The sequence below is a fragment of the Equus caballus genome, chromosome 8 (assembly GCF_041296265.1).
Source record: "Equus caballus isolate H_3958 breed thoroughbred chromosome 8, TB-T2T, whole genome shotgun sequence".
In the NCBI taxonomy this organism is placed as follows: domain Eukaryota; kingdom Metazoa; phylum Chordata; class Mammalia; order Perissodactyla; family Equidae; genus Equus; species Equus caballus.
The window spans coordinates 56,160,206-56,183,414 of NC_091691.1; the positions used below are offsets into that span (position 1 = coordinate 56,160,206).

A 23,209-nucleotide genomic window follows, 5' to 3' on the forward strand; every position below is an offset into this window, starting at 1 on the left:
CTGTTTATTTGGCTTAGCAGTAATTGGAAGTCTGTCCTGCAAAGATGGGAAAGCGTGGAGTCATTTGATTCAAAAGATTTCAGTGTCCTCTAGCAAAAGGATAGGGGCTCTTTTGTAGCTGGTGTTCTATTTGGTTATGAACATTGTGAAAAAGAAGATGTTCTTCACTGTTGCTGAAGTTCTGTTTCAGTTTTGGATGGTACCGAGGTATGGGCACTTAGGACTGCACGCAGCTGGATGCGTTTTCTGCCGGTTCTAAATTGTCTTCCTGCGTATACTCTTATAGTTATGGACGTGTTTGAATGAAATTACCCCCTAATTTGTTAAAAACTAAGTTCCTGTCTAGCCAGTGAAGTTTGCTTGGAAATAATCAAAAAAGTATTAAGATAGAACTTTCAGGAGTGAAAACTTGGAACTGTTTGGAACTTGGAAAGTGGGAACTGATCGCTTGTTGAGGGTGTACTGTGCTAGGCACTTTTATAGTCTTTCCTTTTGTTGGTCATAATAGATAGGTAGCAAATAAGGAAAAAGGTCTCTAAGGGTAAATAATTTGTCCAATGCCAGACAACTCATAGGGGTCAGAGGGAATTTGAATCCAGGTCTGTTTAACTTAACTCTTTCTGAACCTTATGCTCACCACTTGGTGTGTGTATCTACAGTATGCTTCATTGAGTATCAGTGCTAAAAGATAATTTATAGAATTTGAGAGCCTGATCTTTTCATACACGAGGAAACCAAAACTGAAACTTGCCAGAGCTGAATGCAAACCAGGACCACCGCCTAAGTATGCAGTACAGTAAAACAGTTTATGCTATTGACTATGGAGAAACTCTCACAAGAGAGAGGAGGTAAATTGCTTTTAGGAATTGTTATTTCAGAGGAGGTGGAGAGGTGCTTTGAAGAGCAGCTTTTGGGAAATTCTGCTGATGTGTGGCAGGAACATACTAACACGTTTGTGCTCTCATTGGTGCACCATAATATAGCCAATGGTTGAAGAATGAAATGGAAACACTGATTAAATGACATTTTTAAGAGGTTGAGTCTTGTACCATTTCTTTTAGATAGTACTGTGGATTAGCAGTTGATTACTTGTGGATGTTTAAATTATATGTCAGCTCTTATTTTTCCAAGGTAATGAATACTTTAAGTATTTGGTCTCTCTTTACATCAGAATTTCCTCTATGAACAGAACTGGTTTTGAAAAATATAAATATGCTCCACAGGTTTTTCTAGGGAGCTGGAGCTGGAAAAAAAGGAGAGGGGGCATTGTGAAGAAATAAAGCAAGCTCTGAAAATTTTTCTTTTGTCAAATGTTTTTGGTAATCTCTTCAGTCTTCCATTTCGTGAACCTGTGGGATTTTATCCCAGACTGTGGCTCATTCTGTTTTTGGTATTCTGCATCTCCTATTACTTGTTTGAGAGCCGTGAGCAAGGACTGGATGACTTCTTTTATGTCATTAACTGTGGTGAATTCTGCCTGACAGTCATACTGTACAGAAATGTGTGAAAGTTACTTGTGAAATGGCTACCGTCCATTTTCATGAACTCCTTCATGCTGAGACATGGCATAGGATTTGCAACTTCTTTCTCAAATTCTGGAACCAGTTCCTGGATAAGGCAGTGGTTCTTGTTTCCACCCTGGCTTTATTAAAGGGATATTACATGATCAGCAGCTTCCACAGTTGTCACAGTGCTGCTGGACTTCGTGAAATGCGAGGCTATTCTCTTCAGGCTGTTTAGGTTTCCAAGGCTGTGGAGTCAGCTTAACCCCAGTGTTGATGGCATTATTCATTCTATGGATAGTCATCCCTCAGTAGAAGGTGCTGACATTCTTTTTGGGCTGCGCTTCAAGGCTAGGTTGGGTTCTCCTATTTTGTGTTCCCACTTGCACTCTGTACTTTTACCACCTTTGTTCTCTCACACTTTGTTATTATTGGTTCCTTTTTTGATTGTAATTTCCACAAAGGTAGGGAATCTGTCGCTGACTTTATTCTTCCTAGGGCCTAGTAAGTTGCGTGGCGCTTAAGCATTTGAATGCAAGCTGAGTATGTATGGAGAGAGTGGGGGCAGTCTGCTGCAGCCCTGAAGGGATTCCAAGGGCCATCACATCAGTGTATCATATTTTTAATTTCTTTGCTTATTCTGCTTACAAAAGTGGTAGTATTTATGTGGAAAAAAAGTACTGAAATGTAATACTCATTTCATCAGAGTATTATCATTAACAATTTGTTGTATCTTTTTCATGTTAGTACCCATAAATCTTACTCAATTTTTGAATTGCTTAGTAGTCCATTGTATCGATGTACCATCATTTTTGAACCACTTTCTTATTTATAGACATTGATAATGTTTCCACTACTTTCTGCTACTACAAATGATACTATAATAAATATCTTTGTATATATATTTTTGTGCAATTTTGTAAACATGTTTTTATAGGACAAATTGCTAGAAGTGGAATTGTTGGTTCAAATATGTATTGCCAAATTTTACCCCCAAAAGATTGTTTAAATGCATAATCAACAAAGGTAAAACTTAATTTTTAAAAAGGTACCCAGGAAATCTAAGAAGTCATTTTCCAGACTTAACTGTACTTAGTGGTAAGAGAAGATGAACCTATAATTAAGTGGAGAGACGTAGACTTTTTATATAGAGAAATGTGGACTGGATGATAATATTATGTAGATTTGTTACTTCCTGAATAACTATGCCTCAGAGGGCTCTTGATAGCTTGAAGTCAAATAAATATATGATATATAGTAGCTAGGAAGGTTTAGTTCAGAGCCACAGAACAAGGGCTAGGTGGTGTGCTAATCGAGTCTGTAGATAACAAGAGGCTTGGAGGGTTAGCCCTTGAGGGAAAGTAGTGGCGTGTAGTAATGTAGGGCGGAACCTTGGACCTGGATTTGAATCCCAGCCCTACCTCTTAATAGTTTTGTGATCTTGGGCAAGTTTATTAACCTCATCTTCAACTTTAGTTTTCTTATGTCTAAAATGTGGACCATAACTTCTTCATAGAAGTATCATAAGGATTAAATAAAATAAACATACAGGCCTCATGTCACAGAACTCCGGGGAGCGCCGTCTGTATGGAATACATGTTGTACAGCAGGAATGTCCTGAATATTTAAGGTGCCTGTATAGCATTTGGCTCTAGGTACGGTAAGGTTGCTGTTTATTTAATATATATAAACATCCACCAAATTCTCAATAATTTAAAAGGATGGAGTTTTAAATAACCTCAGTGCCTACCCACTCCGATATTTTTTAATTAGAAAAATGATGTAGAAAATTTGGAAAACAGAAAAACTACCCTAAAATATTTTGAATGTATTTTTTAGTCTTTTTTTATGTCAACTTTATTGAGCTATAATTTTTGTTATTTAAAATAAAAAGGAATCTATTTACAGTGAGTTTTGAAAAATTTGACAAAGATGTGCAATCAAAATATAGAACATCTCACTCCCCAAAGGTTTTGGTCTCTTTGGAAGAAAATATATATATGCGTCCTCTATTTTTGCATAATTGGGATTCTATCATATAATTTTTGTATCCTGCTTTTCACTTACTGTTAAATAGTGACTTTTTTTCATTTTTTTTGAGGAAGATTAGCCCTGAGCTAAGTGCTGCCAATCCTCCTCTTTTTGCTGAGGAAGACTGGCCCTGAGCTCACATGCGTGCCCATCTTCCTCTACTTTATATGTGAGACGCCTACCACAGCATGGCGTGCCAAGCGGTGCCATTACACACCCGGGATCCAAACTGGTGAACCGCAGGCCACTGAATTGGAACGTGTGCACTTAACCACTGTGCCACCAGGCAGGCCCCAAATAGTGACAATTTTGTATGTTATGAACTCAAAAGTTTAATTTTAATGGCTGTGTAATTTATTATTTAATCATTCCTCTATCCATTTAGGTTGCTTATGCTTTTTTGCTTAAAAAATTACTTCTAAATAAAAGTAAGCCAAATGTTTTTGTGTTTAGATTGTGGTGTACATCTTGATTATTTTCTTGGGACAGATAAGAATTGGAATTCCTGGATCAAGGAAATGTGGGTGTTTTAAAGTTATTGATATAATTTTTATTTACTCATACATTTCAAATCAAATAGATTTCCAGAATTTCCTTAGATTACTCTAGGCTTAATTTTTTTCCAACAATCTTATTTTTGTAAGCGAACACGTACATATATAAAAACAACAACAAAAGGTAAAAATCCTGTCAAATCTTATGGTCCTATTTTAAAAGATGAAACTTAATTGAGGTAAATAGAACCTCTGTTTTGACAAATCAACTGTGTAAAGGGAGAATAGGAGAGATTACCACAGTAGTAGAATCTGGGATAAAAATTTATTGATTGATTTAATTTTTTCTTTCATTTACTCGGAATCATGGGAATAAGGGGAAGAGGGAAATTTAAGTGATTTTTAAGCTCAGTAGGGGAAACTAAGACATTTGAAAAATTAAAGGAATTGGGCCCATGGTGCCTGAAAAAGAAAACCACTTGGAATATATTAGTTGCCTTTAAGCATTTAAAGGACTGTCCTGTGGAAATGAAAGTAGGCTTATTTTGTGTAGTTGCACAAGGGACCCTTGCATTTGTGAATATTAATGGGAAGAACATTTTGCTTCCATATTAAGGAAGAACTCTATCTCTGGTCTGCTTGTGAAGGAGTGACACTTCTGCTCTCCACCTTCCTAACCCTGGACTTACTTGGGTAGAGGCTAGAAGGTCACCAGTCGGGCATTCATGTATAGCTATTACATTGTAATAGATGCATTCTGAAGTCTTTCTGGCTCTGAGATTTGTATGGGTCTTGTCAACTTAAACAGCAGATTCGCCTGTTGTTTTACCCTAAAAACAAATTTATTCAGGAATAGCCCCAAAAGAACTGGAAGTCAAGATGTGCATACTATGGCCAACCCTAGGCAAATCCATAGAACACAGGAGGGGAGCTTGCTTTTATAGAGAGAAAGGGGGTGTAGGGAGGAGCTGTTCTAAAGGGAAGTCCATTGGGGGAAAGGAACAGTTCAGGGGGGCAAGGGGTTCTCATTAGCTGAGCTACAGCATTTCTCATTGGCTGGGCTGTTGCTGGGTGGGGAGAGAAATCTTCCTCCAGTTGTAAAGCAGTTGTATTTCCTGTCGGAGATGCAAGCTTGCAGTTTTGTACTATTTGGGGTAATTGACAGTATGCTAGGTGTGAGAGCTCCCACTACAGGGCTTCCTCGCTCCAAATTAGTTGAGGTTTCTCATATTCATTTCACAGTGTGCTATCCTTTCAGGGAAAGTGTTTACCAATGCTTGGAATATGGAGAAATCAGAGCCTCCATCCAGATCTGTTTGCCACCAAGATGCAGTAGGAAAGGCATCTTGGGAAATAGCAGTTCACTGGGTAGAAAAGTAGAGTATGTTAAATTGTGTACCAGATAGCGAGTGGACATGGATCACTTTACACTTTGATATCCTAATATTTTTAGAGGAAAGTTCGTCTGACACCTGATGTACAGTTATTTTCTTTGGAGATGTGTAGAATAAATAGGCAAGACCGGCTATTGTTTTATGATTGTGAATCTCAGATATTTATCAGGATTGAATTAAAAAAGACCTGGTATCTGGTCTTCAGAAAAGACTGACTAACGTTCAGCTTCCTTTATGTGTTTATAAGTGCATTTTACAGGTTGTTGCCCACTGGAATTGGGCCTTTGAGATAGATAAATACTTTGTCAGAAGAGGATCCAGAGTTCAGATGAGCTCGTTATTTTATTCTCAGTCTTGTCTATCTGCAAGTCCTCTAGTATTACCTCCTAGTGATGTTTTGAGTACTTAGTTGAAGAAAAGTTTGGATTGTGCACTTTTTAGCATTAATAACAACTATTACTGATAACTTTAAAATACAATAATCCTCTCAAATGTATTGTTTCCTTTGATCCCTTTAACAATCTTACAAGATAGGTATTAAGTCTCTCAATTCACAAACATGGGATGCTTTTCCATTTATTTAGATCTTTACTATTTTTCAACAACTTTTTGTAGTTTCCAGAGTATTAGTTTTGTACTTACTTTGTTAAATTTATTCCTAAAGTATAGTATTCTTTTTGATGCTATTGTAAATAGAATTGTTTATTAATTTCATTTACAGTTATTTGTTGCAAGTGTATACACTTGAGTTGTGTGTATTGATCTTGTATCCTGCTGCCTACCTGAACTCGTTTTCTAGTATTAATAGTTTTTTGTGTGTGTATTTGTTAAGATTTCTATATACAAGAGCAGATTATCTGTGAATAGTTTTACTTCTTTCTTTCTAATCTGGATGCCTTTTATTTCATTTTCTTGCTTAATTGCTCTGGCTAGAAGTCTCAGTACGATGTTGAATTGAAGTGATGATTGTAAGCATCCTTGTCTGAGTCCTCATTTCAGATATCTGTGTCTTGTTCCTGGTCTTAGGGAGAAAGCGTTTAGTCTTTCACCGTTAAGTATAATGTTAGCAATGAATCTTTTATAGATCCCCTTTATCAGGTTGGAGAAGTTTCCTTTTATTCTTACTTTGTCAAATGTTTTTCTCATGAAATAAAGGGTGTCAGGTTTTGTCAAATGCTTTTTCTTGCTTCTGTTGAGATGGTCGTGTGATTTTTGTTCTTTATTCTATTGATAGGGTGTTTTACACTAATTAATTTACGAATGTTAAACCAACCTTGCATACTGAGATAAATGTCACTTGGTTATGGAGTATAACACTTTTTGTATGATGCTGAATTCAGTTTGCTAGTAGTTTGTTGAGAATTTTTGCATCTTTATTCATAAGGTATGTTGGTCTCTGGTTTTCTTGTGATATCTTTGTCTGGTATGGTATCAGGGTAATACTGACCTTACAGAATGAGGTGAGACACGTTCCCTCCTCTTCTGTGTCTTTGAAAGTTTGTGAAGGATTAGCATTAATTTTTTCCTTAGATGTTTGGTAGAATTCACCAGTAAAGCCATCTGGACCTGGGCTTTTCTTGTGTATACTTTTTTGATTACTAATTCAATCTCTTTATTTGTTAGATGTCTATTCAGGTTGCCTATTTTCTTGAGTCAGTTTCAGTAGTTTGTGTGTTTCTGGGAATTTGTCCACTTCATGTAAGTTATCTACTTTACTGGTTTATAGTTGTTCATGGTATTCCTTTATAGTCCTTCTTTGTGTAAGATTAGTTGTAATGTCTCCTCTTTCATTCCTGATTTTAGTAGTTTTGAGCCTTATCTCCTTGTTAGTCTAGATAAAGATTTGTCAGTTTTGTTGATCTTTTCAAAGAGCCAACTTTTGTTTTGATTTTTCTCAATTGTTTTTCTCTATTCTATTTACCTTTGCTCCAACCTTTTCAATTCCCTTTCTTTTGTTTGCTTCAGTTTTTATTTTGCTTTTTTTCCCTAGTGTTTTAAGATAGAAGGTTAAGTTACTGAATCTCCCTTCTTTTAACACAGGCATTTACAACTGTAAATTTCCCTCTGAACACTGCTTCAGCATTATCCCATAAATCTAGGTATGTTGTGTCTTCATTTTCACTCATCTCAAAGTATTTTCCAGTTTCCCTTGTGATTTCGTCATTGACTAACTGGCTACTTAGCAGTATGTTGTTTAATTTCTACATGTTTGTGTGTTTCCCCCAATTTCTTTTTGTCACTGTTTTCAATTTCATTCCATTGTAGTTGGAGACCATACATTGTATGATTTCAGTCCTTTTAAATTTATTGAGATTTGTTTTATGTCTTACTATATGGTCTGTCCTGAGACTGTTCCATGCATACTTAAGAAAAATGCTGTTATTGGGTGGAGTATTCTATAGATATGTTTTAGGTCTGGTTGGTTTATAGTATTGTTCAAGTATTTGATTTTCTTGTTGATCTTCTGTCTAGTTGTCTATCCTTTATTGAAAGTGGAGTATTGGGGGCCGGCCCAGTGGCGCAGCGGTTAAGTTCGCATGTTCTGCTTCTCAGCGGCCCGGGGTTCGCCAGTTTGGATCCCAGGTGAGGACATGGCACTGCTTGGCACGCCATGCTGTGGCAGGCAGCCCACATATAAAGTAGAGGAAGATGGGCACGGATCTTAGCTCAGGGCCAGGCTTCCTCAGCAAAAAGAGGAAGACTGGCAGTAGTTAGCTCAGGGCTGGTCTTCCTCAAAAAAAAGAAAAGTGGAGTATTAAATTCTCCCAAGTACTATTTTTGGATTGTCTGTTTTCCCCTTCATTTATGTCAGCTTTGCTTCATAGATTTTGGGCTCTGTTGTTTGGTGCACATATGTTTATAATTATTACATCATCCTGGTCCACTGGCTGTTTTATTATTGCCCTTCTTTGTCTCTAGTAACATTTTTTGGTTTTGGTCTGTTTAGTCTGATACTAGTATGGCCATTCCAGCTTTCTTATGGTTACTGTTGCATGATATATTTTTTCTGTCCTTTTACTGTCAACTTTTTTATATCTTAGAGTCTAAAGTTTGTCTTCTGTAGGCAGCATATAGTTGGATCTTGTTTTTTTTAGTCCAGTCTAACACTTTTTGCATGTTATCGGATTATTTAATCCATTCACTTTTTTTTTTTTTTTTTAGGAAGATTAGCCCTGAGATAACATCTGCCGGCAGTCCTCCTCTTTTTGCTGAGGAAGACTGGCCCTGAGCTAACATCCGTGCCCATCTTCCTCTACTTTATATGTGGGGGGCCTGCCACAGCATAGCTTGACAAGTGGTGCCATGTCTGCACCCGGGATCCGAACCGGTGAACCCTGGGCCACCAAAGCGGAACATGTGCACTTAACCGTTGTGCCACTGGGCCGACCCTCCATTCACATTTAATGTTACTGATGTAGTTGGGTTTAGGTCTGCTATTCACTTTTGTTTCTATATATTTTCTCTCCTTTGTGTTCCTCTATTTCTTTTCTGCTTTTCTTTGCATTAAGTGAATATTTTTTAGTGTAACATTTTAATTCCTTTATAATTTTATATATATATATATATTTTCGCTGATTGCTGTAGGGCTTACAATATATGTCTTATTGAAATCCACTTCACATTTATATTATTTCCATGAGATGTAGAAACACATCTCCTATTTACCTCATATCCCTCTTCATTTTTGTGCTATTATTGCTCTACATGTTGTATCTAGATATGTTACAAACCCAACAATACCTTGTTATAATTATTACTTTGTGTAATTTTATGTCTTTTAAAGAGAGTGACAGAAGAAAAGAGAGCAAGAATATATTTATAGCGTTTGTTTTATTACCTTCTTATTTACCCTTTCTTGTTTCCCCCGTTTGTTCCTGTGGATTCGAGTTACCATCTGAGGTAATTTCCTTAGTGCAGTACAACTTTGTTCTCACCCACTTCCTTTGTTCCATTATTCACAAATAAATTACATTTCTATATGTCATAAGTCCAACAATACAATTATATACATATAATTCTATACAGTTGTTTTTTAAACCAATTTAGAGAGGAAAGCAGAAGTAATATGCATTTATACTATCAAATTACATAATTACCTTTATCAGTGCCCTTTCTTTTTTCATATGAATTCACATTACTGTCTGGGTTTACTTGTTTTCAGCTTGAAGAACTTTATTTAGTATTTCCTGTGTGGTGTGTCTGCTAGCAACCAATCCATTCGGTTTTTATCTGGGTATATCTTCATTTTGCCTTCAGTTTTAAAAGACATTTTTGGTGGATATCTGATTGTTGGTTGACACTTTTCTTTCAGCAGGTGGAATATGTCATACCACTGCCTTCTGGCCTCCATTGTTTCTGATGAGAAGGCAGCTGTTATTCCTGTTGGCAGGGAGTCTCTTGTACATAATGAGTCATTTTTCTCTTGCTGCTCTCACGGTTTTCTCTATGATATATTTGGTGTGTATCTCTCTGAATTTGTCTTACTTGGAGTTTGCTGAGCTATTTGGATGTCTAGATTGTTTTTCATCAAATTTGGGAAGTTTTCAGACCTTATTTCTTTGAATATTTTTTCTGCTCCTTTATATCTCTCTCCTCTCTTTTTGGTATTATGCCCATGTTGGTGTGTTTGTCAGTGTCCCACATTTCTCTGAGGCTTTGTTCATTTTTCTTCATTCTTTTTCCTCTTTGTTCTTTGGATTGCATAATCTCTGTTGATCTGTCTTCAAGTTCACTGATCTTTCTTTTGCCTGTTCAAGTCCAGGCCCAGAGGAGTGAATTTTTCACTTCAGTTATTGTTCTTTCTAACTACAGAATTTCTTTCTTTCCTTTTTTTTAATAATATCTATCTCTCTAGTGATATTCTGTATTTGGTGAGATCATCATTGTACTTTCTTTTACTGCTTTGAGCATGGTTTCCTGTAGTCTTTTGAACATATTTTAAATGGTTACTTTAAAGTCTGTTAGTTCTGACGTCTAGTCCCTCTCACAAGTAATGTCTGTTGCCTGCCTTTTTTCCTGTAGTGTCACATCTTTCTCTTTGCATGTTTTGTTATTCGTTCAAAATTAATGTCTTTTAGCAATTCTAGATACTGGTCCCTACTCCCTTGAGTGTGTTCTTGTTGTTTGCTTCTTTATTTTTTTAATGTCTGGCAGGATTATTGTAGTGAAGCCTATTTTCCTTGCAATGGAAGCCTCTGATGTTGCTCCTTAGAGGATACAGCCTTGGGCATGAGCACAGACACCCTGGGATCACAGATATTTTAGCAGGGGCTCTTTGTCTCTTTCTCTGATTACTCTGTTAAGCTGTCTGCATCTCCTGGTATCACACCCAGCTATTAGGCTCCACTCATAGCCTGCCTATTGCCCTATTGTTTTCAACAGTGCCATAGGGCCAAATTTGCTCCATAGTCTAATCCAATTAAATTTCGGCTCCTTTTCAGGGGTAATTTTTGAGGTCATTGTTTGAGATTTGTTCTGACCCCAGGAGTGCCCTTCTTAGTTTTCTCTTTGTCAGCTTCTCACTGGTAAACTAGAGCTAGGCCTATGGCTTAGCTTGTATCTGTCATGAAGCTACAAACTTTCTTTTAATTGTTCAATTGTATTTGAGAGTTCTCTTAGTGGTGAGCTTCTCCAGACTCTGTTTGAAATAAAGTCAGTTTCTCTGGGGACATATTTGGAGCAGGGACCAGCACTGTCACATTGCTTCTCTCTGAGTGATATCCCTGCCTTAGGAGCCAGGTACTGGGCATGGGTGGTAGCCTCTGGTCTTCTCTGCTTACCTCTCCCAGCATGAAATCTCCATCCTATGAAAGAACTAGAGGGAAGGTGATTGGGGGCCAAGTATTCTCATTGTGTCATCTCTGAGGTAGAGTCTTCCCATTTATGAGCGGGCATAGGGGAAAGAAGGCTGGAACCTCTTGGACACACTTGTCGCAAATTTGTCCTGTACAGTATGTAGCTTGGGGTGGTGGAGATGAGAAATGCTGGTGGGCTGCTTCTCCCAGGAAGATACCATAGCCCTCAGCTGGGGAGCTTGAGAGAAAGTGAGGTTCTGCATTGGCCACACTTCCTGGAGTGGAGTCTTGGTCATGCTGAGCTAAGAAGGGAGAGGGAGGGAGTGGATCGTGGTTCAGATGCCACAGATTCTTGCTGTTCTTACTGAGGGTAGTAGATCCTTTTTAATAATTGTGCAGTCTTTTTCTGTATGCCTTAGGGCAATTTCCAAAGACTTGAAATGGTTGTTTTTAAAAATAATTTCTACCAGTTCCACCTGTTATGCTGGGAAACGGGTTTGTTGAGTTCTTTATGCTGCCATTCTGGAAGTGGAACTCCAGCTATGAAGATTCTTATCTGTCCCTCCTACTGACACGGACAAGAATTTTTTTAGATTAGAAATACTGGGTTAGAGGGTATGCAAATACAAATCAATTTGGCATAATCATATAAAGTTGAATAAAGCAGTTGTACCAAATTATACTACCACTATCAAGATGTTAGAGCTCCTGTTGCTACACATTTTTCTAACACTTAATATTGTCATTGGACTTTTTAATCTTTGCCTGTCTAGGTGGATAGAAAGTGATATCTCACTGTGGTCTTAATTTACCTTTCCTGTCATTGGCATCTGTGTTTCTTTTATGCATTTTGGATATTCGTCCTTTGAGTATATGTAAAGTAAAATGGTCTCCTATTTTGTGGTTTGTCTTTTTACCTGGTGGTTTCTTTTGCTCAACAGAAGTTCTTTTAATATAGTTGAATCTATCCAACATTACTTATTTAAGAAATCCTTCTCTATCCCAAATGCAGACAGATAATTTTCTACATTGTCTAAAAGTTTAAAAGCTTTTACTTCTTACCCTTTTATCCTTAATGGTTTTTGTGTATGGCGTGAAGTTTTTCATCTTTTCCATATAGATAACTGATTGGCCCAGCCCAAATTATTGAAGAGTCTCTCATTTTCTCACTGATCTGCAGTGGCTCTTAGGAAAATTTGATATGCCATATCTGCATGAGTCTATTTCGGGGCTCTCTGTTCTCTTCTGTTGGTCAGTTTGTATAGCTTTGTGCCCTTACCATACCATCTTACTTATTGTAGCTTTCTAAATCCTTTCGTGTCATGAAGGAAAAGTGTTTTGCCTTCTTCAGGAATATTTTGGCCATATGCTTAGACTTTTAATATTTTAAATAGTTTTAAATGAAATCATTCTTCCATATTATATAAGATAATTAGTAGGCATGGAATTCAATATGTACTAATCACTTACTCAGAGCATTTTACAGTGTTGAAAGAAACGGGAGAAGAAAATATATGATGATTATGCTTCACTTATTAGCTAAGGTCACTTTTTTCCCTTTTTAACTATAGGAACAGTTTTGATCAAAAGTAACAGTGGTCAGTTGATGTTGGTGTCTCCTCAGCAAGCTGTAACAAGAGCCGAGACTACAAGTAACATAACTTCAAGGCCAGCTGTACCAGTGAATACTCAAACAGTCAAAATCTGTACCATGCCGGTAATATACCTTAAAGTTCTTTTCATCTTTTTTAGTTTTCCAGCTATTATCTTCATATAAATGTGTATATTTGCCAGCAAGAAATAATTGAAGAGATAATTCTGCTCAACTTTTTGAATTAAGCTACTTTCTTTTTGAATATGTTAGTTTAATCAAGATGTTTGGTTTTGTTATTTGGTAATTGCTAAAATAAAAATTCAGTCTTCATACTCAAAGGTTTTGTAGTCCTCGAGGGAAGGTTCAAAGGGCTATTTGCATCTCTAAATGGAAAGAAAACCATTCTGCTTCAGTTTTAATTTGTGGTAAAATATTAAGACTATGATTTATAGTATTCATTTTTATTCATATCTTATAGGAATTACCTTTAAGAAATTCAGAAATCTAATATTTCATTAATTTGGCATTATTAGAATGTGATTTATTTTACAAACATGCTAATCTTTCCAGGTAACTGAAGCTTATCTTGTATGCCAGAGTTAAAAAAAAATATTTTTATGGGCATCTTTCTTAGGTTAAACAGAAAATGCTGATGATTTTCTTGATGAGTCAGGTTCATCCTAATGAAATATTGCTTTGTATTCTGTGTTAATACCATCTCTGCTGGTACCCCCCCCACCCCCCCATTTTGTGCTCTCCTAATTTGATTCTAGGTTCCCAACCAATCATTTTCTCTATTCCTACATCTGACAATGATAGCTGCTCCTTGCCTTTCTAGTTTGCTTTAACTGCTATGGGTTGAGAAGATATGTTAGCAGATTTTGTTTATAATAAGATATTAAATAAGGATCTGTATGTTTTCTATATGAGCCAAAAAGTAAAGGTCAAGATTTTAAAGCTGAAATACTGTGGTATTTATTTGTTAAATCACTTGGCCAACTGACTAGTTAAGTTCGTAATAGTAGAGAATGTGTATAAAATGCATAAGGTTATAAAGCCACTTTTAGCAAAGAAGTTTGCTGTGGTAAAGTGTTTTAATGTTTGCCGTAGTACTGATTGATTTTAAATTCCTAATGTTGATGTCTCCATATTATTTGCCCCCCAACCCCAGAATTCTAGTTCACAGTTAATCAAGAAAATGGCAGTCGCACCTGTTAAAAAATTGACACAAATAGCAACTACTGTAGTAACCACTGTTCCGAAGCCTTCCTCAGTACAAGTAAGTTGTGACTGACCTGGGGCCATGTGTGCACTGGTTATTCTCTCATCTTTCTTTATTATTTAACCCTTTCATGCCGGATGTGTAAGTTACTGACTGTGACATTGAAGAGAGCATTTCAGTGATATATGATGACTCTTACCAAACTGAGAACTGTTGGAGGTATGGGAAACAGATAAAACATGGTGTAAATTCTTGGGGTACCAGTTTTACTTACATATGTTAAAATGATACACAGTGCGTCTAATAGCCATGTGTTGCAATGTCTAGTAGCAGGAGCTGGGACAGAATTTTGGTGTATGGGATATTTATTAGGGATCCATACCTGTGGAAGGGAAGGAGAGTAAGTAAGAGTTTGCACTAGTAAACTAAGTAAGAGTAGTAAGTAAGTAAGAGTAGGCCCAGTAAAGACTGAGCCAATCTGATGGACAACTTTGGAACAAATATGCTCTGTCAGAGTTGTCCCACTGTGTGCCAACATAATCAGTCTGGCCTTAATTCCTCCTCTGTGGTCAGGGGTTGGATGTGGACTCCCCAGAGAGAGCTGTGCTCTTGGGCAAGGTAATTCTCTGCAGCTGAGGCAAATCCTGAAGGAACTGACAACTGGAGGCTAAGAGCACTGCCAACAGCTAAGACAACACCAATCTCTCCTTGTGATGGTATATCACAGTCTCCTCCTTGCATCATTGGGATCTACTTCCTCCTACATGTTGGAGACCAGCTGTTCTGGGATTCCAGTGGGTTTCTTCCTTGGGGAAACAAAGAAGAGAAGGTTAGTAGGATGAACTACAGTCCCCCCTGCTGCAGCTGATACTCATCATCTTGCTCCTCCACTATCCATTCTAGATTCTCCTCACCCTCAACTACCAACTCTGCTGGTCTTGGTAGCTTAACTGGTAGGGTGACCAGACCTTCATCCTTGAGAGATCTGAGGTCCTAATCACCATGCCCTTTTGAGTCAAGAGTTGCTATACTTGTCTATGTATCATCACAATTGGGAAAGAAAATATGAAGAGACACTTAAAAGTGGATCACCTGGATTTATCATATATACTCCTCTTGGCCTCCATTTTGTAATAGCAACCTACCAGTTCCAGAGGTCAGGTCAATTACCTCTGTCTTGATAATGACCCTTCTCTTTACTGCTGGTCTCTGGACACAAGGAACCTGAAGTGCCCAGGAGGCAGCTATAGGGTCTAGTTTATAGGGGCTCTTGCTCTGTCCTTTGGTGAAAGTGTGCCCTCTGTGGGCAGAAGTGGGAAGCACAGTCTCCCAGTGGGTCTTTGGGAGTGATGGTAAGTGGATTCATTTATCCTTTTACAGCTTGATTCCTTTGTTCTTTGTGTATTTGTCCCATCTGGGACATAGTACCATAGTAGAAGTTTTTGCTTCAGTGAGTACATTGAGTCTTAGAAGATGGAGGATGGAATTCCATCTTCGTTGAGCGTTGCCTCTGAGTTTGCCCTTCCCCTGTGCCTTCTTCAGGCTGTCACAGTACTTTACTAGGCCGGTAGCTTCTGGGTCATGCTGTATATGATACAATCAGTGGATCCTATGGTCATGGGACTACTGTCACACTTCCTTTGCTATATAGAGGGTGCATCTTCTTAGAGCATGTTATGTGAAATCCCATGCTGGTAGTTCAAACTCTCTCTTGGTGTTTGAAAACTTATTTAACCACATTGCTCCCATTCTTTTCCTCTAACAGTGATAATGAGCAGTGAATCTGATTTTAAACATAGGGGTTTTTTTTCTATTAATGGCTGCCATTTATTGAGCACTTAATGTGTTTGACACTTTTTAGGGACTTTACATCTATCATCTCATTTTATCCTTGTGACTAGTCTATAAGGAAGTATTATCTCCATTTTATATGTGTGAAAACCAGTTTTGAGAGGTTAAGAAACTTGGATGATTTATGTTATATGTGGCAAAGGGGGATTTTGAGCCAAGGTCTCTGTCTGATTCCAGAAACTCTGTTCTTAATAACCTTTGTACTGATTATCTCAAACTCTAGTTGTTGTTTTCCCTTAGGATAAATTCTAAGGAGATTATTGGGCCAAAGGGTATGAATTTAGGCCTACTGATACCTATTGTTGTGTTGTAAGAAATATTCCTTAAAATGGGGTTTTTTGATGATCAGTAAGATGTGGACACAGAATAATTAAAAGCATATTAAAGTGAAAGATTTATTGTACTCACATATCCTAGAAGAGGGAGGCAGGGCACACCATACAGGGGGCCATTAGGAAGAGTACCCAGGGAGCAGGCTTAGCCAGACAGGTGGGGAGCTGAGAGAGAGGGAGGCGCTGGGGCAAGTACCTTTATTGGGGGTCAGTGTGGAGTACACAAACAGAAGATTTGAGTGGATTTCGTTGGTGTCTTTGAATGTCACAAGGTCATAGTCAGGGGAGGGCAGGAAGGAGAATTTGTGGCAGGAACCAACCCTACCACACTGTAGTCATGGTCACCTGGAAGGGGTGCTCACAGCCTCTTTGTGGGATGTTGAGGCATGAGGAAAATATGAAGTTGTAAGAATTTACAATATAATTATATGATTTTATGAAAAGTTTTCATCATTTTAGCAGTACTTTGAGGATATCAATTTTTTCATTTTCTCTATTTCTTAAAGATTTAGCATATACAGTTATTCTAAACTGGTATGTCTGGGTTGGTTCTTTTCCTTGGATTATTTTTCCATATAAATCACTACCGTTGATATTTCCATGTGGATTGTTTATAACTTCCGAATTTAGGTCGATGCATATTTTAAGCTGGTTTGCTCCTCCGTGGTCAGCTAAGGCAGTAGAAATGATCAGACAATGAAGTTAAAGAATAATATCTGTGTCCATTTTAAGGGGTAAGGCATCTCAGTTTTAAGCATTTCTTGGAAATAAGGAGCTAGAACCTGGAAATTGGAGAAAATATAATTCTTTGTATTTGACTATAAAGGCAAATGTTTGTGTTAAGAAATTTTGAAGGTGCAACATGGTCTGGTCTAGTAAACATAACAGAAGAACTAATTTGAAATCCTTGTTCAGTTTTATATTGTATTTAATGATGAAGATATAGCTTGACGCATTGTTAGGTTGGAATCTAATGGGGCAAATGGTTGGATTTAGAATTAGTATTTCTAATTAAATATGGAAAAATGCAAAGTGATTATTCTTTCAGACAGTTATGGAAAATGACCCTCCTTGAAATGCAGTTTAGTCTGCTAACTTTGCATACAACTCATTTTATTGGCTCTGTGTGTAACTGATTTTCACAGATATATTTCGCACACACCCCAGCTCTTTCTGTTCTGTCCCACAGACGTGCCTAATCAGTGCCAGTGCAGCCTTGCAAAGTGTGGAAGTACCATTGGCTGGTCTAGAATATTGAATCTAAGCCAGAGTTATGATTGAGTTTAAGATGGTCCATCCATTACTACAATGGGATTACATAGATAAAGACCAGATTATGTACCTCTCCATGCCTTTTAAGAAGTGGAATTGGCATGCAAGGTGCATGTATCTGCTAAGGTACACGTAGTGGGTATATTAGAAAGAGTTGTGAAGGACAGATTTTGCACTAGAGACAGAGGAAAACATTGACAAGGAAAGTAGAAATACCATAAGTGCTCCCTCTACTCACAAAAATAGAATACTTTTCCTGAGTTCACATTTCATTGGGCCCTATTTTGCTTCATAAGAGAGAGGAACAGTACTTCCCTGAGGAGCTCTTTCCATGAGTCCTGAAAGGGAATCAACCACCAGCTAAAAGTCCCAGATTAGACTTTCTTAAATAGAGTAGTTACAAAGAGTTAATGGCTGAGTATAAAATAGACTCACTGAAGAAAGAATATTTATTTACTGTACATAGCCTTAGAAATTTTGTTAAGAAATCTCCAGAAGGATTCAGGGGAAAGTGCACAGTACTTGTCCTTGGGGAGCAGGACTAAGGATAGGAATTGGGGGAGGCTTTATTTCATGACTGCCTTTAAGATCTGTTTATATTTAATAAAATGGTAGTAGTTTAGCTGCAATTTTTTATTTTACCTTTTTTGCTTAAAATTTCATTATTAGTTCTAGTCTTCATCATTAACCAGTGTTTTTCATTTCATTCCCATTTTTACCTTCAAAACATTCTTGTTTAACATAGTCCAGTCTTTCTAAAGTGGGAAATTTTGGTATACATTCAAATTCACCTGTCTTGACTGTTACAGAAGGAAATTTTCTTGAAGGTGATAGCAACTTGAGCTTTTTGCGTTGTGTGCCTATAGAACACAGGCATTTAAATTAAAACGATGGTGCAGGGTTTAGTTTTCTGTGTGAGTTGTAAATACTATTCTCTCCGCTACTCCCTAATTTTGCTCATGTTCTGTAACTTAGTGTTTGTCTTTAAAATAAGATTGGATAAGATTGTTGCTTTATCTCAATATGGTTGTCTCAATTACTACTCACTTGTGCTTTCTTGTATTAAACTTTTTATCCTGTAGGTGGTGCTATAATCACACCTTATTTCAATAGAGAGCGGAAGAAACAACCAAGATCTTTCTAGTGTGAAAATAAGATACGTTTTGTAAAATTCATTATGCTTACTCTCATAGTCTATGTAAAAGCAGCTTAGATTGAATATAAGATAATCAGTAGATCTCTTTACTTTTTACTTAAGAAAAGGCAGAAAATTACAGAACAGGAAATTCTATATTTTCCTATAAAGTCTTGCTATTTCAAATCCTTTTTGGAGAAGTGTTAATAATATTTTTTTGAAGACTCTGTGCCTTGCACTGTTTTTCACGAACAACCCTAGCATAGTAGATACCATTGCTATCCTTGTTTTTTATAGACAGGAATCAGAGGCTTAGCAGTATTAAGTAACTTGCCTGGAGTCAACCCTCAGTTGGTGTCAATGAAAAGTAGGTAGGTTGGTGAGAATGAAATCCAGGTCTGTTAGAGTCCAGAGCTCTTACAACTGTGTTACATTGCCCTGGACTAGTGGAGCATAACATAAAAGCAAAGATGTCAAGAGCCATTTGTAGTCTCCTAGGTATTAAATGAGGCACCCACTATGATGCATATCATAGTAGTATGTATCTAAATGTGTGCTACTTCTAATTTCAGTCTGTGGCTGTGCCAACCAATGTTGTCACAGTTACCCCTGTAAAGCCGTTGAATACTGTAACTACCCTGAAGCCTTCAAGTGTGGGAGCATCACCTGCCCCCTCAAATGAGCCCAGCCTCAAAGCAGAGAACTCAGCGGCTGCTCAGAACGATCTTTCTCCGGTAAGTTCTCACACCTTACGTAAATACAACTGTTTACAAATGTTCTTGAGTTCTGACTCCTAGCTAACATTCATGAGTGTTTGTTTATATTTCTGTATTCAGACGATGCTAGAAAATGTGAAGAAATGTAAGAACTTCCTTGCAATGTTAATAAAACTGGCATGTAGTGGGTCACAGTCCCCAGAAATGGGGCAGAATGTGAAGAAGCTGGTGGAACAACTTTTGGTAAGTTAGTACTATAAAATCTGGCAAGTTCTGTAGGAATCTATAGAACGTGTTTTAAATGAGAAATAAATATTTAAAAATACTGTTTATTTTAAATGAATTTTTTAATAAACTTTGCTTTTGCTTCTTGAAAGCTTTGTAATGATTATAAATCTTAGACAAGTAAATCTATTATATATTACTTTCTGTATGCCAGTCCTGCTTCCTTTAGCCTAAAATGGGCCATGGCGAGAATGTTGACCATTTGGTCAAACAAAAAGTCGTTATTAGAATTGCCAGTGACAGAAAGCCAGGCTATCAACAAATAATGAAATTCAGTTCTGTATGTCCAGACAACAAACTTTGGGACGTCCTGTGGAATTAAGTTGACCTTCTTAGGTCTCAGTTTCCTTTTCTATAAGATGAGAGGAGTAAATGTTATGATCTTTGAGGTTTACATAAGGGCCAAGATACTGTGTCTTTTAGCTACAAAATTACACATCCTTCGTTTCTTATATCCTCTTTCAGGTAAAATGCTTACATACGTTAAAGCGGATGAAGGTGGAAATTAGCAAATATTGATGTTATATGCTTAAGAAATATGAGTATGTAACAGACAAATATAATTGGGGATTTTTTAAATTACCTAAATCTACAGATTTTTCTAACCATGTAGTTAGAATTTTTGTGTATTTTTCGTATAAAAAACTTTTCTCAGCAGGAAATGTTTATACTTCAAATATTCTACAGGAAAACAAGCATACTTTGTAAATATTAAAATTCTTTACTACTGTTTTTCATGCTGCCTCTAATTTGTTAGAAATAGAGCATAATTGAAATGGTGGGAAAACTACTTTAGATATTTAAAACTATAAGTCATGTAAATAGGTTTTTAATTTAACTTTTGAGCATCTCTTTTAAAGCAAACATTGAGCTTTTGATCTTCCATTTTCAAAGTATACTAGCTTCAAGGTATACTAGTTTTGAAAGGGGATCTCGTGGCTTGTTTCTCTGAGGTGGAATACTCTAAATGGAGAGGCATGATGGAAAGGAACATGTATCCAGTAAAACATTTAAAAATTTCCAAGTACAAAGAATTTGTGTAAATTTTCTGGACAGCTAGGAGCGGTCAAGAATTAAAGAAATATGCTTTCTAGCTTAAGATCTGTTTAGAACAGCTCAGACGTTTTGGTCATAGGATACCTTTATATTCTTAAAAATTGAGGATACCTTTATATTCTTAAAAATTGAGGATTCCCAAAGGCATTTTGCTTTTGTGGAGTCAGGATTAAAATTGAGACATTTAAAAGAAAAATTTCAGGTGCTGGCCCCATGGCCAAGTTGTTAAGTTCCAGTGTTCCACTTCGGCCACCCAGGGTTTCACGGTTCGAATCCTGGGCACAGACATGGCACCGCTCATCAAGCCATGCTGAGGCAGCGTCCCACATGCCACAACTAGAAGGACCCACAACTAAAATACGCAACTATGTACTGGGGGAATTTGGGGAGAAAAAAGCAGCAGAAAAAAAAAATTGGCAATACTTGTTAGCTCAGATGCCAATCTTTAAAAATAAATTAAATAAAAAGAAAAGAAAAATTTTATTTATTAATTTATTTAAAAATAACAATAAGGGGCCAGCCCTGTGGCTGAGTGGTTAAGTTCGCGTGCTCCGCTGTGGTGGCCCAGGGTTTCCCTGGTTTGGATCCTGGGCACAGACATGGCACCACTCATCAGGCCACACTGAGGTGGCATCCCATATGCCACAACTAAAAGGACCCACAACTAAAAATACACAACTATGTACCAGGGGGCTTTGGGAGAAAAAGGAAAAATTAAAAAAAGAAAAAAAATTATAAAATAAAAATAACAATAAACCCATTACATGTTAACATTAATATTTACACCCTTATCTGAGGGGGGTGCATTCCAAGAGCCCCAGTGGATGCCTGAAACTATTCGTTAAATAGTAACGAACCCTACATATACTGTATATACATATACTACATATATATATAGGAAATATACATAGATATTTGAGGTGCGACAACAAAACTAGCACAAATTTCTTCTTCATAATTTCATGGACAGAAGATTCATTCTTACCATCAGTCTTGGCAACCTCAGCATACAATTTTTTTCTTTCCTCATTAAGTCGAGAACTTTCACCCTTTCACCTAAAGGAAGCATTTTACGTCTTCTCTTTGGCATATCTGAATTGCCAGCGTCACTACTCTTGCCCTTTGGGACCATTATTAAGCAAAATAAGGGTTACTTGAACACAAGCATTGTGATACTGCAACAGTTGATCTGATAACCCAGTCTGATAACCTAGTCGACTACTAAGTGACTAATGGGGCAGATAGCATATATGCCATGAATATGCTGGACAAAGGGATGATTCACGTCCCAGGTGGGACAGAGCAGGACAGCACGAGATTTCATCATGCTACTCAGAGCAGCATGCAATTTCAAACTTATGAACTGTTTATTTCTGTATTTGCCATTTAATATTTTCAGACCATGGTTGATGGCGGGTAACTGAAACTGCAGAAAGTGAAGCCACGGATGGTTGGGGGGACAACTATAAATGATGAAAACCGTAGTTTCCAAAAACAAAACAGTTGAGTGAGAAGAGTGGCATTGCTTTACATTTTTGCAAATTCCTTTGATATCTGACTTAATAAAAGACAGCTGGATTCTCATATCTGCTTCTGTGTTTGATCTTGTTTTGTGATGTGTTATTTTGGTTAAAGTATTTGCAGAATATCTGGCCTCATGTAGAGAAGTGGTTGGAAAAGTGAGTATTTTAAGAGCTTTTCTCCACATCATTGTGGATAGTCTTTAGAGTTCACTGGTTTATCTTGCACTCTGAATGGATCTTTTACCCATATATGATTTTGGTAACAGCAAGCATTTGGTCGTTTGGAAAATATTGGTTCACTGAGTTGTACAGATCTTCTAAATGTTGACAGATTTGTTATTTAAGATATCAAAAAAATCGTACTTGTAATCTCATCAACAGTCTCATCAAAAAGTTATTTAATTACTGGTGAGCTATCAAGTTCAGGATTGTGGTTACAAATTTTCTAAAATTCTAATTTTGGGTTGAGAGCTCTAATTTTTATCATTAGCAACAAATACCGTCAGTTGTTTTCCTTACAGAGACAGGCTCTTTTTTTTGACTTTTTTGAATAAATGTCTATCAAATACCCAAGTCTGAATAACCACAGTTGGTTTGACATTGTTTCCAATAAATGAGAAAATGGAGTTAGTTCAGCTAGCAGCTCAATCTCACAGTGCTTTTCCTTGAGCCTCTTACTTTGGTCTGCAGCAGAAATGCTCTGTGTGCTTCCCATTTTGTTACACACAATATTAAAAAGATGTCTTCTGAAGGGTTGAAATTTTGAGGACATTTTAAAGTGAAACTGACTCTTTTTGGTCTTTTACCACAAGTACACAGCAATATAGGGTATGATGACATCTCTTTCAGTTTGTTGCCATTGCCTTTCTTGCCAGCAGTTTGACCCACTGCTGCTTTTGTACCATCAGTGTAAATCTCAGCACAGTGAAAAGGACCAAAAAAATTAGTATTAATGTGAAAATCATTAGATCTTTCTGAGGAGGTTTATGACTCCTGACGTTCTTAGG

General features: G+C 37.1%; 1 protein-coding gene across 1 annotated transcript in view; it reads left to right on the top strand.

The window, feature by feature from the left end:
- The window catches only part of TAF4B (TATA-box binding protein associated factor 4b), a 134,208-nt gene that overhangs the window by 1,719 nt on the left and 109,280 nt on the right, over window positions 1–23,209 (top strand). The window contains exons 2-5 of the mRNA XM_023647595.2: window positions 12,788–12,933; window positions 13,982–14,089; window positions 19,195–19,356; window positions 19,459–19,581. Coding sequence (XP_023503363.2) covers window positions 12,788–12,933; window positions 13,982–14,089; window positions 19,195–19,356; window positions 19,459–19,581 — 539 coding nt within the window. The remainder of the gene's footprint in view (window positions 1–12,787; window positions 12,934–13,981; window positions 14,090–19,194; window positions 19,357–19,458; window positions 19,582–23,209) is intronic.